Below are 12,989 nucleotides of genomic sequence, written 5' to 3' on the forward strand. Positions count from 1 at the left end.
ACCCTTTACATATATATATGTGCATGTTACAGGGTCATAGGATGTGTACCCGGTCCTGTCTGAGAGTGCTGACCCCTCCCGTGTTTTGTATATGTTTGGCGAGATTACATAAGCCTGTGCACCCTTCATTTTTACACAGTTGTTTGATTGTGAGCCTGCATTGTGTGGCTGTTTAGGGACCCAGGTTTTTGGAAGAGACCTTGACGAGGTCCCTGTTTGGGTCTTGCACCCAGCTTGCCTGGGGTTAACGGCCTGAAAGTGCTGACCCCTCCCGTGTTTTATGTGTGTGTATGTATGTATGTATGTATGTATGTATGTATGTATGTATGTATGTATGTATATATATATATATATATATATATATATATATATATATATATATATATATATATATATATAATATAACAAAGAAGCACTCACTGAACTGTTCCAACTGTGACAAAAAGTTTTAATTCAAAATCGTGACGTTTCGGGACAGCAACAGTCCCTTCCTCTGACAGATTAACAATGTGAAAATACAGGCCTTAAATAGGCTCCAAATTACCCTCCCCTAGTGATTGACCAATCATGGCCAAAAATACATAACACACCTTTCATAGTGACCAATAATAATCAGTGATAGAAACCTACCAATATATAGTAAATCAAGTGAATAGAAATAAAACATTTTAAGTATAAAACCCCGTATTGTCAATAGAGAGGTGCAATCTCATTCCAACCTGACATAAACCTCAGCTAAACAATTATGTAAAAATACAGACAAAACCGTAAAAAAATGAAAAATAAACAAACAATGAAAGTGGGGATCGTGTTTCAACCAATCAACATCACCCTGGCTCATAGGGATCGTAATTCCACCAATCAGCAGCGTGCTACCACCCAAGGCTCAATACGTCAGTGTTGTGTGTTCAAACAACGCCCACCTGTCACTAGGGACGCATAACTCCTCAAGGCTAGAATGTTATATTTATAAAACCCAAATGATCACAACTAAGCATTCACCTAGATCACTGCATATGTATGATTAGAATTGCTGATGTTTAATAATAGCCAAAGCTGATCTATACATATATCAGATCAGCTACCCCAAACGATACTAGAGACCGGATAGTCAGTATCACGTAACCACCTAGTCGTACATATGTAATAAAGAATAAATATAAATAAAATAAATGAATGAGCCATGTTTGTGCCGCACTTAATCACTCTGCCACGGCACTCGTCATAGAAGTAAACAAAGTGCCGAGATTTATCCAATCATAGATTGGACCGCCCACCTGTGGGCGTATCAAAACAACGGAGAGTGTAAACAAGTACTACGTGTCAGTTCTATTATTTTCAATTTTATGTTTTTGTTTCCAGCTGGTAGGATAATTTCATAGTGCACTATGATCGGAATTGTTTTGAGTACCCTTCAGGTTGCTTAATTTCACTCTCATGGTTTTTCCAATAAATATCTCCTTTTAATGCTACCTGTTTGCAGCAATTGTTTGATGTTTTTGATATTTACTATTTCTTTATGCCACTATAGGGTTGTCACTTTAGAATTGCTTATTACATTATATTTTTTAGGGATTGGCTAGTGCTGGACAGGAGAGGCTCAGTAGGAGCTGGAGCCTCAAAGTGTGCATGTAAAAATAAAGTGCAGGTTTTGGAAAGTGTTTTTTTTTTTTTTTTCAAATTGCTTGCTTTATATGAATCATGAAACTTTAATTCTGACTTAAATGTCCCTTTAATAAACTACATAAGATGTACATACAGTATTAATAATACAGTGGTAACATTGCAGCTATGCATGAAAACATTTACCATCTTATATCTCCCATAGAGTAACAATTTCTGTATATTTCCACATACAAAGTACACCGCTTTAAGAGGAAATATTTCCACTAAAACATAGTACTAAAGCCCTATTTCCTTATAAGAACATTGCAGCCGTTCTCTTCTTCCTAAGCAATACATTTCCTTACAGCCGGGTTTAACAAACCTAAAATTCTGTTGCCCATTGCTGCTGTTTGTCTCCGATTGGTCAGTAATAGCAGTGGCTTCCTTGTCTGCCACCTGCTCTTCCACCACTAGCCCACCATGTGTGCTGCTCTAGTGCATTTAAAGGGACATTACTTTTTTTTCTCATGAGTTAGAAAGAGCATGCAATTTCAAACATTCAAAATATACTAATATTATCTAATTTGCTTAATTCTCTCGATATCCTTTGTTGAAAAGCATCTCTAAAATAGGCTCAGTAGCTGCTGATTGGTGGATGTACATAGATGCTTCTTGTGGTTCTTGAAGAACTAGCAATGCACGTGGGTGAACCAGAAGGATATCTGAAGAATGAAGCAAATTAAATAACAGAAGTAAATAGGAATGTTGTTTAAAGCTCTATCAGAATCATGAAAGAAATATTTGGGGTTTCATGTCCCTTTAACAGGGGACAGACATCAGAATGCAAGTTCAGGATATTGCTGGCACAGCTGAAAGCGCTACACTAGCGTATTTAACAGGTGAACACAGGGACAGACTTTATAATTTAGCTGTTAGAGATGTATTAGCGCATTTAAAATAGACATGAAACCAAAATTGTTTCTGTCATGATTCAGATAGAGCAACTTTCCAGTTTACTTCTATTATCCAATTTGTTTTATTCTCTATATATTTTCTTGAAAAAGGATACCTAGGTAGGCTCAGGAGCTGCTGATTGGTGGCTGCACATGTATGACATCCTACTGGCTCACCCAGTACTTCTTAATCAAAGGATACAAGAAGAATGAAGCAGATTAGATAATAGAAGTAAAATAGAATGTTGTTTAAAACTGGATACTCTAAATCATGAAAGAAAAAAATTTGTGTTTCATGTCCCTTTAACAGGGTGGTCATCAGAAAGGAGGAATAAATTGTGACCTAAAATGTTGGCGCCAAGTAGAATTTTTGGGGAACCAATGGCCGCCATGGGGAAATGCATTAAGGTAAGAGACGGCCTTCAAGGTCTAAGAAATTAGCATATGAGCCTACCTAGGTGATAAAGTAAATTTGAAAGTTGTTTAAAATGGCATGCCCCATATATTGAATCATGAAAGTTTATTTTGGACTTGACTGTCCCTTTAAATTTTAAGCAAATTTGACAAGCCCTGGTTCACCTCATTGATTAACCTACCTTCTGTGTATCTAATTGGCAGTAATATATACATCGGCTTATATAAAATGTTTTTAAAAACCTGTATTTGGAAGCCTGCTAAGCATCACATTTTAGTCACGCACTTATGATGTAAAAGTAACTAAAATATGCTGCAAAATGATGGTCTTATGATGCAATGAGCATGCTCCCCACTTATGTCATGTTATAGGATTTAAAGGGACAGTATACTATAAAATAGTTTGTCCCTTAATGTGTTTCAAATAACTTTTTTTTATCAGATACAGAGTATAAAATGTGTGAGATTTGCTTTTTTAAGGCTTATTTGTATATATGAATTAGCCGATTTTGTGTTTTGAAGCCACAACCTAATAAAATGGGTTGAGCTTGTAGGTATAATCAGATCTCATTACTTTATCACATTGTGTACATATACCTGCTTCTTTATCTTATATACCATATATGTCCATAAACCAATCACCAATACTTGGAGAGAACAAATTGAAAAATAGCATTTTATTACCTCAGGGCTCGACAAACCCAGGAGCCTGGGAGCCACTTGGCTCCTATCATTTTACCCCTGGCTCCTAACTTTTTGGGTTATTCTCCACATATCTATATACAAATCCAACTGTCTGGCTCCTAAAAATATGCCTGGCTCCTAAATATTCTTACTGACTCCTAATTTGTAAACAGATTTGTCAAGCACTGCCTTATCTCGTCTATAACCCACTGGGAGTGTAATTTCTTTTACTGGCTGTGTTAACGCAGCTTGGCCTCGAGGCCAAAAACTTTCAGGATGGGTGGGAATACCACAGACTAAAACTATTTCAAATGCCAATATAAGGTTAATGGAAATACTTGTAAACAATTTAATACATTCAAGCAGGTAAAGTGGATCACCGGGAATAAATTAAAGGGGAGAAACATTTTGAGTAAACTGTCCCTTTAAATGTATGTATGCTTATATATGTATTATGACCTACATGTTTGCTATATAGTTTCACTAGCATTTCTATAACTAATGCCAGAGATATATATATATATATATATATAGATATATATATATATATATATATATATATGTCGCGAATAGTTCGCCGGCGAATAGTTCCCGGCAAACATAGCATGTTCACGTTCACTTCCTATTCGTCATCATTGAGTAAACTTTGACCCTGTACCTCACAGTCAGAATACACATTATAGCCAATCAGCAGCAGACCCTCCCTCCCAGACCCTCCCACCTCCTGGACAGCATCCATTTTAGATTCATTTGGAAGCTGCATTCTTAGTGAGAGGAGGGACAGTGTAGCTGCTGCTGATTTAATAGGGAAATCGTCGATAACTAGGCTAGTGTATTCAGTGTCCACTACAGTCCTGAAGGACTCACCTGATTCCCTGTGTAATCTAATTGCAGATGCCTGCCAGCGTGTGTGTCAGGCTCACAGCGTATACTGTGCCCACTTGCCCAGTGCCACCACTCATATCTGGTGTAACAGTAGTGTACATTTAAAAAAAGACCACAAAACTTTTTTGACTGTGAAATAATAGCAGACAGCTGCCAGTACCCAAGATGGCCGCCAATAAGGCAGATGGGGAGGGTTAGAGAGCATTTTTTTTGGGGGGGGGGGGGGGGGGGAAGAAATACTACACCACAGCATATGTAAATATGCTTAAAACAAAAAAAACAAAAAACCTTTTATTTTAGTACTGGCAGACTTTCTGCCAGTACTTAAGATGGCGGGGACAATTGTGGGGTGGGGGAGGGAAGGATCAGGGGGTCTGATGTGTCAGGTGGGAGGCTGATCTCTACACTAAAGCTAAAATTAACCCTGCAAGCTCCTTACAAACTACCTAATTAACCCCTTCACTGCTAGCCATAATACACGTGTGATGCGCAGCAGCATTTAGCGGCCTTCTAATTACCAGAAAGCAACGCCAAAGTCATATATGTCTGCTATTTCTGAACAAAGGGGATCCCAGAGAAGCATTTACAACCATTTGTGCCATATTTGCACAAGCTGTTTGTAAAGAATTTCAGTGAGAAACCTAAAATTGCGAAAAAATTTAAGTTTTTTTTTTAAATTTGATCACATTTGGCGGTGAAATGGTGGCATTAAATATACCAAAATGGGCCTAGATCAATACTTTGGGTTGTCTACTACACTACACTTCAGCTAAAATTAACTCTACAAGCTGCCTACATGCTCCCTAATTAACCCCTTCACTGCTGGGCATAAAACATGTGTGGTGCGCAGTGGCATTTAGCAGCCTTCTAATTACCAAAAAGCAACGCCAAAGCCATATAAGTCTGCTATAATGGCATGTCTGGCACACAGTGTTGGGGCAAGGGTCCATCTGACCACTGATACCTGGTCTGCAAAGCATGGGTCAGGGCAGGTATATCACCTACACTGCGCACTGAAGCGGGCGTAACCCTTACACTACCTGATCGATACATCATACCTGATGTTTTAAAGCACATTATTCAAAACAATTTAGGAATGTTAGGTGATTTATGCCCTTTATGGATTAAAACCAGACTCTGCATCAACTATGTAATTTTCCATGGGAGTTTTGCCATGGATCCCCCTCCGGCATGCCACAGTCCAGGTGTTAGTCCCCTTGAAACAACTTTTCCATCACTTTTGTGGCCAGAAAGAGTCCCTGTGGGTTTTAAAATTCGCCTGCCTATTGAAGTCTATGGCGGTTCGCGACATTATATATATATATATATATATATATATATATATATATATATATATATATATATATATATATATATATATATATATATATATATGATAGTTTACTTATAGAAGTAGCAAGCAAAAACAGTGCTCAAAATGTGGAATTAACCTTTTTTTTTAGAAATACACAACACGAAGAGACACAAATAGCTATGACAATGCTTGCCTTAAAAAGGGACATTGTACACTAGATTTTTTTCTTTGCATTAATGTTTTGTAGATGATCCATTTATATAGCCTTTTTTTGGGGGGGGGGGGGGGGGAATAGAAAAAAAATAAAATAAATGTATAGTTTTACTTATTTTTAAACATCATTGTGCTGATTTTAAGACTCCTCACCAAGCCACAAAGTTTTAGATAGATATGTATACAGACTTCAAATTGTTTCTGTTTATATAATGGGTATTTTTATATGCAGGGGAGGGTCTGCTCTCTGTCCCTTGCAGTGGGTGTCCCAATCTAACCTCATCAGCAATGCTAAATTGGGAGCTTCTAAGTAAGTTTTTAAAAGGTTTTATACTGTAATTTTATATCAGTATCTGTGCATATTATTCTTTAAAGTAGTGTCTATTACATGCAGTTATATGAAATTGGTGTATACGGTCCCTTTAACCCATAGCTAAAAGGCACTCCTACTGACCTTAACTATTAACAGTAACAACAAGCGTATGAAAATGAGCTGTATTTAAAAGACCATATGGCAAACCAAAACTGGTGAAATAACTTGCATAAAAGGCACATATTATAGCTTGTCTCTCTGGCCAGAGAACACATCTATCTGTAAGCCAATGATAAGAGGTATATGCTGCCACCAATCACCTGCTAGCACCAAGCTACTGAGCCTACTTGGGTATGCTTTTCAACAAAAGGATACCAAGACAGCAAAGCAATTCTGATAACAGAAGAAAAGACAAAACCAATGTATACTCTCTCTGAATCATGAAATATTTTTTTTTAGCTTTATGTCCCTTTAAATGATTATATGGATAATTATACAGTTAAAAAAAGAGACAAGTGCTATCTTGAAATTAGGAATAATACATGAACACTGATGAAGAGACATAATATTTATGTCCGTCACATTCATATCAAAATAGGAGACACCCAGAAACAAAAACATACATTTTATTTATCAGATTAGGAACAAATGGCAGAACACTACAATGCCAGACAGATAATCAGAAAGAAACTATAAAATATAGAATGTAGGTAAAACATTAGCGCAGTCTGAGAAATTTACAACAAACAAGCTTGTCTATTAAACCACTTGATTATATGGGATGAAGCCAAGGGGTTAACTGCTACACAGTATGATGAATTACTACATCAAAACAGGAAGTCCAGAAAAAGAAATAATTACAGTATATATAACAGATTAAGAGGAACAATGTGCTAAAGGAACAGTAAAAAAGTCAATTTTAAAATGTCATGCAATATTAAACTTTTTTTTTTTTTTTATGTACTGTTTTTTTCTAAGTTGCCTATTTCATCCTTTGTTGAAAAGCATACCTGAGTAGGCTCAGGAGCAGCCATGCACTACTAGGGGCTAGCTGCTGATTTGTCATTGGCTCACCAGAAGTGTTCAGCTAGCTCCTCTAGTATATTGTTGCTCCCTTAACAAAGGATAACAAGAGAAAGAAGCGTATATAATAATAGAAGTAAATCTATTTTAGCACACTAAATGATTTGCAAAATCATGCAAGACTAACTTACTCTAGAAAAAAAGTGCAGGGCTTAAAAGGAGCATTGTAGTCTATTTTTAATTGCTTTATTTAACCTTTTTAATGTATGCTCCTGTCCTGAATAAACCAGCAGTTTCTAGTCAGACCTGCATTATTGCACTATCACTTGAATATAAAATTGGTATTTAACCTCTGCAAATGGATTAAACACAGTTAACAATCAGCACCAGAGCAGCAATGCATTACTGGGAGCTATCTGAAAATATCTGGTGAGTCAATGACAATAAACACGTGTGTATCCACCAATCACCAGCTAGCTCATAGCAGAGCATTGCTGCTAAGGATTTGCACATATGCTTTTTAATTAAAAAAAAAAAAAAAAGGATACTGATAGATAAAGCAAATTTGACAATAAAAGTGAATTCTAAAGTGTCCTAAAATCGCATGCTCTATCAGAATCATAAGTATTTTTGACTAATATCCATTTAAATGAAGTGTACAGATAATGTATTGTACTCAATTTAAATAGATTTTACTTTTTTTGGCACACTATTTCTAACAAGGTTAAAGAGATAGTAACATTTTTCTTTTATGAGTCAGAACATACAATTTTAAACAACTTTCCAATTTACTTCTATTATCAAATCTGCTTCATTCTCTTGTTATCCATTGCTGAAGGCACAGCACTGCACTACTGGCAGGAAGCTGAACACATCTAGTTAGCCAATCACAAGAGACAAATGTGTGCAGGCACCAATTAGCAGCAGCTCGCACTGGTGTATATGTGCGTAGTTTTTTTAATTTTTTTTTTTAAACAAGGAATACTAAGAGAACAAAGCATATTTGAAAATAGAAGTGAATTTAAAAGTGTCTTAAAATGACCTGCACTATCAGAATCATGCAAGTTTAATTTTGCCTTTGCTATACCTTTAAATGCTTCTCTTCAATATGCATGAAAGAAAATGATGAGTACAATGTCCCTTGTATAAAGTTCTGGTAAGAATGATGTAACGTTTAAATCCAGTCATGTGGGGGTCAATCCATATATAGCACCATTGCTATATTGCATCCAAGAGGTTAAAAGGTTGTCACATTATAGTTTCTGCACCCAAAGCATTTCAGAAAGCACCTACAGACATCAAGGTTGCTATAAATCTAGACAACTTAATCATATCCCATTCATGTCCCATTTACTTCAATAGAAGGATTAGTTCAGGAGTCTTACGGATCCTCACATGTAAAAACTGTTTATAGCCAACAGTGACAGGGCTGTATACCCTTTAAAAGTGACACTCAAAATTAAACCAAGAATTCAGATAGAGCATGCAATTTTAAACAACTTTCCAATTTACTTCCATTAACAAAAATGTACAGTCTTTTTATATTTACACTTTTTGAGTCACCAGCTCCTGAGCATGTGCAAGAATTCACAGAATACTGTATACAGTACTTAAATGCATTTGTGATTGGCTGATGGCTGTCACATGGTACTGGGTAATTTGTCAGACAAAAATCTACTAATTTTAAGTTCCGACTAAGTGCTATTGCATTGTCTTTTTATTATGCAAATCTACTATATTTACTGGTCCTTTAAGATTTGTGTTAGGTTTTTTTATTATTGTACTTATACCTTAAATCAAGGTTTGCATAAAATGCTGGTGCTTTATGAATACGTTCTAATACTAGCATAGATTATATTTATGACAGAAAGGTATATTTACACGGAAAAATGTAGCTTGTTTTAAAAAAAACCGAACAGCGTGTTTTTGACATCTCATTTGTGGAGACAGACTGACCACTAGGTGGTCCGAATAACTACCACATATACATTGGTGTTATTGGCTACAGACACGCCCCCGCCACCACAAAAGCAAAGTGTAGCTTTATTTATGACAGTGACATTCACTTACAGATTTGTATCAAAAATGTTTTTAAATGCAGGAAATAAAATACCAAAAAGCCTCTATAATTAAGGGTTAACAGTTTTCCTAACTAATGAAGGGTCTTGTCCAGCTCAGGTGTATAATACCTAAAGTAGCATCACATACTCCTTTACCTGACCCCATTGCAACACATAATTGCAAAAGCATTGTAAATTCGTCCCTAAACTATGTTTAGAGTAAATGCCAACGTATATTTATGTTCTGAATAAATTTTCACATATATTGGTGGTGTGAGTAAACTGATGTAAAGCGGCTGCACTGCTGTGACAGAGAGGAACATGGCGGCGGGGTCAGGATAACAGAGCGCAAGCGGTGTAACGGGGCTCCCGCTGGCAGCTGTAGCACGGGACCGTAAGACAGACATGGCGGTCGCCCCTCCCCCTCGGCCCTCTCAGAAGTGCGCCATTGCGGCCTAGTCCCCGAGCCAGCAGCAGCGCGCTCGCTCCCGATCCGCCGCCATGTTCAGCCGCCATCTTCCCCGGCCCCACACAACGCCATGTTTTCGGGCCGCCATACTTGACCCAGCGAACATGGCGGCGCCCAGCAACACATCAAAACATGGCTTCCTTACAAAACCAAAATAAACATTCCTAGCCGGTGTTTGACGGTGCTGCGGGACGTAATGGCGGCCAGGGAAGGACAAGAGACACGCCCTGCGGCCTAGCTTAGCGCAACAATGAGACACTCACCTGAAGCCCACATCGTGACTGAAAACTCTCCCTCCAGGGTCTTGATCTGCACCTGCTTCTGTTCCCATTTCCTCCCGCTCGGTTCCAGGCCGCTCAAATAGCTCTTTTTGCTACTTTTCTTGCCGCTACCTCCTTTCTTCATCCGCCCTCCCGAGGAAGAGCTTTTCCCCGCCACTGTAACCAGAGTCTGTTCGATATATTCCTCTTCCCCGGACGGAGCCGGTACAGGGATAAGGATTTGGTCCTCATATCCATCATCTGCTCTTAAGTCCGAATCATCCCCACCGACCACCTCCTCCCGGGTCTGCACTAAGATCACCTCCTGATGGTGGTGAACGTGGGTTGGGTCATCAGAGTCCAGAGGCTGAAGGGCGATCATGGGCTGGTGGTGGTGATGGTGGTCATCGTCGTCATCCTCATCGTCGTCATCGTCCCCAACAACCGTTGTCTCGATAGTCTCCACCGGGATAGATTCCACTTCTATCTCGTGCAGCTCCACTATCTCTGCAGGCATTTCCGAGCCATCAGAAGCTATATAGAGCGTGTCGCCCGATGCCATCATGAGTCCCCACTTTGTGTCCCCCCCCTTGTTATTTTTAATTATTCCCCTCTCCCTAATCTTTTTATTTATTTTTTACTCCCTTTTTTTCTCCTCCTTCAACACAAATACCAACTCAACCCTGCAAATCTCGTCGCCACTGTTCGCTCCGGCATCATCTCGCGAGATCAGACATTTCAACGGCCACGACAGGCGGCATCCTGGTTTGGGGCAGAGGGAGGAGTGGGCGGTCCCTAAGCACGTCACGTGACGGCCGTTATTACACGTTTGTAAGGTGTCATTTAGCTGAGGGAAGTGACAGCTCTGGGAATGACTGTTACTGGACTGTAAACAAAACCCTGCAGCTGCTATTACCTGTCCCTATGTACAAGGACGACGGAATAACAGAACAAGAGGTCATGTGAATTGAAGGATAACATTTTTTTTTATAGGGGAAGAGCTGCAGAAGATTTGTGCTGGTCACTTCTACCTTGTTTGGTAATTACCTTGTTTACCATGACATTTACTGGGGGTTGGCATTTATGTGCTCAAGGGGAAGTGCAATTAATGGAAAGGGACATCATTACCATATGCTAAATCACCTGAAATATCACATGAACATCTGGGGTTTTTTTTGTTTTTTTTTTATAAAAGGAAAATATTTTATCTCAAACTTTTTTCAACTCACAATAGCCCAGTGGCAGAATTTTTCCTCACTTTCTGCAATGAGAATTTTTTTAGTGAAAATTTTTTTGCCAGGTCATTTTGAAATAACATTCAATTTAAATTTTGTTATTTTTAAAATGTTTCTTGAATAAATTTTTTTCCTTTACTCTTGCTCTAACATTACAAGGACATCTTACATTACATTGCTCACAAGAACATCTTACATTTAGAAGTCAAAGCTTTGCAGACTGGGAATGGCTAGGTGCAGGGTTCAAAATCTCAGAGAGCCAGTCACTGTTCTCTTCAAACAGCACTTTACTCTGGATGCACTGTGTTAAGAAAAACCTACGCAGTGCAGCCAGAGTAAAGCTCTGTTTGAAGAGAACTGTCTAATGTAGAGCAGTGCTGCTAAGTAAGTGCTAACAGGTCTTCCATGTGTCCCATTCTTTCTGCAGACATGCTGCATGTTCTGCGATGACATCTCAGATCACAGCATGTTCTGCCTTTGGGCACAATAGTAAGGGCTGTGTGAACAGATATGGGTGAATGTGTAGTTTAACGCCCCAAATTCCAGCGCACTGTTGGAAGGTACCACATCCTGCCATGGGGGGGTTGACCACATTTTACCGTATAATTTATTTAAACACGTTCTATTATCGTAGGAATTACTTCAGAAATGTACACTTTAACAAGTGAATTACTTCAGAAAGTAGAAACGTACACTTTACCGTGGGAATTACTTCAGAAAGGATAGGTTACCAGCGGTGGTTGCGGCGCCTGGGGCAGGTATTGGAACAGATCCCTCTGTTCCAATATTGTTCCTGGGCGCCATAACGCTCTGTTCCAATATCATTCCCGGGCGCCGCAGCCTCCACTGGGAACCTATCTACATCTAGCTACCAATCAGCAAGTGTAACCCAGGTTCTGAACCAAAAATGGTCCGGCTCCTAAGCTTTACATTCCTGCTTTTAAAATAAAGATAGCAAGAGAATGAAGAAAAAATTGATAATATGAGTAAATTAGATCGAGCATGCAATTTTAAGCAACTATCTGAATCAGACGGGAAAAAAAAATTGGGTTTAGTATCCCTTTAACCCCTTAGTGACCACAGCACTTTTTAATTTTCTTACCGTTTGGGACCAGGGCTATTTTTACATTTCTGCGGTGTTTGTGTTTTGCTGTACTTTTCCTCTTACTCATTTACTGTACCCACACATATTATATACCTTTTTTCTGGCCATTAAATGGACTTTCTAAAGATACCATTATTTTCATCATATCTTATAATTTACTATAAAAATATGATGGGAAAAAAACACACTTTTTCTAACTTTGACCCCCAAAATCTTACACATTTACAACCACCAAAAAAACACTCATGCTAAATAGTTCCTAAATTTTGTCCTGAGTTTAGAAATACAATGTTTACATGTTTGTTTGTTTTTTTGCAAGTTATAGGGCAATTAATACAAGTAGCACTTTGCTATTTTCAAACCATTTTTTTTCCCCTTAAAAATTAGCGTTAGTTATATTGTAACACTAATCTGTCAGGTATCCCTGAATAACCCTTCACATGTATATATTTTTT

General features: G+C 38.3%; 1 protein-coding gene across 1 annotated transcript in view; it reads right to left on the minus strand.

Annotated features, from left to right (window-relative positions):
* The window catches only part of YY1 (YY1 transcription factor), a 111,601-nt gene extending 100,606 nt beyond the window's left edge, over positions 1–10,995 (minus strand). The window contains exon 1 of the mRNA XM_053697460.1: positions 10,198–10,995. Within this exon, the coding sequence (XP_053553435.1) occupies positions 10,198–10,759 (562 nt within the window). The 5' untranslated portion in view covers positions 10,760–10,995. The remainder of the gene's footprint in view (positions 1–10,197) is intronic.
* Between the last annotated feature and the right edge of the window lie 1,994 nt (positions 10,996–12,989).

This window comes from Bombina bombina, chromosome 1 (genome assembly GCF_027579735.1).
Source record: "Bombina bombina isolate aBomBom1 chromosome 1, aBomBom1.pri, whole genome shotgun sequence".
Classification (NCBI taxonomy): domain Eukaryota; kingdom Metazoa; phylum Chordata; class Amphibia; order Anura; family Bombinatoridae; genus Bombina; species Bombina bombina.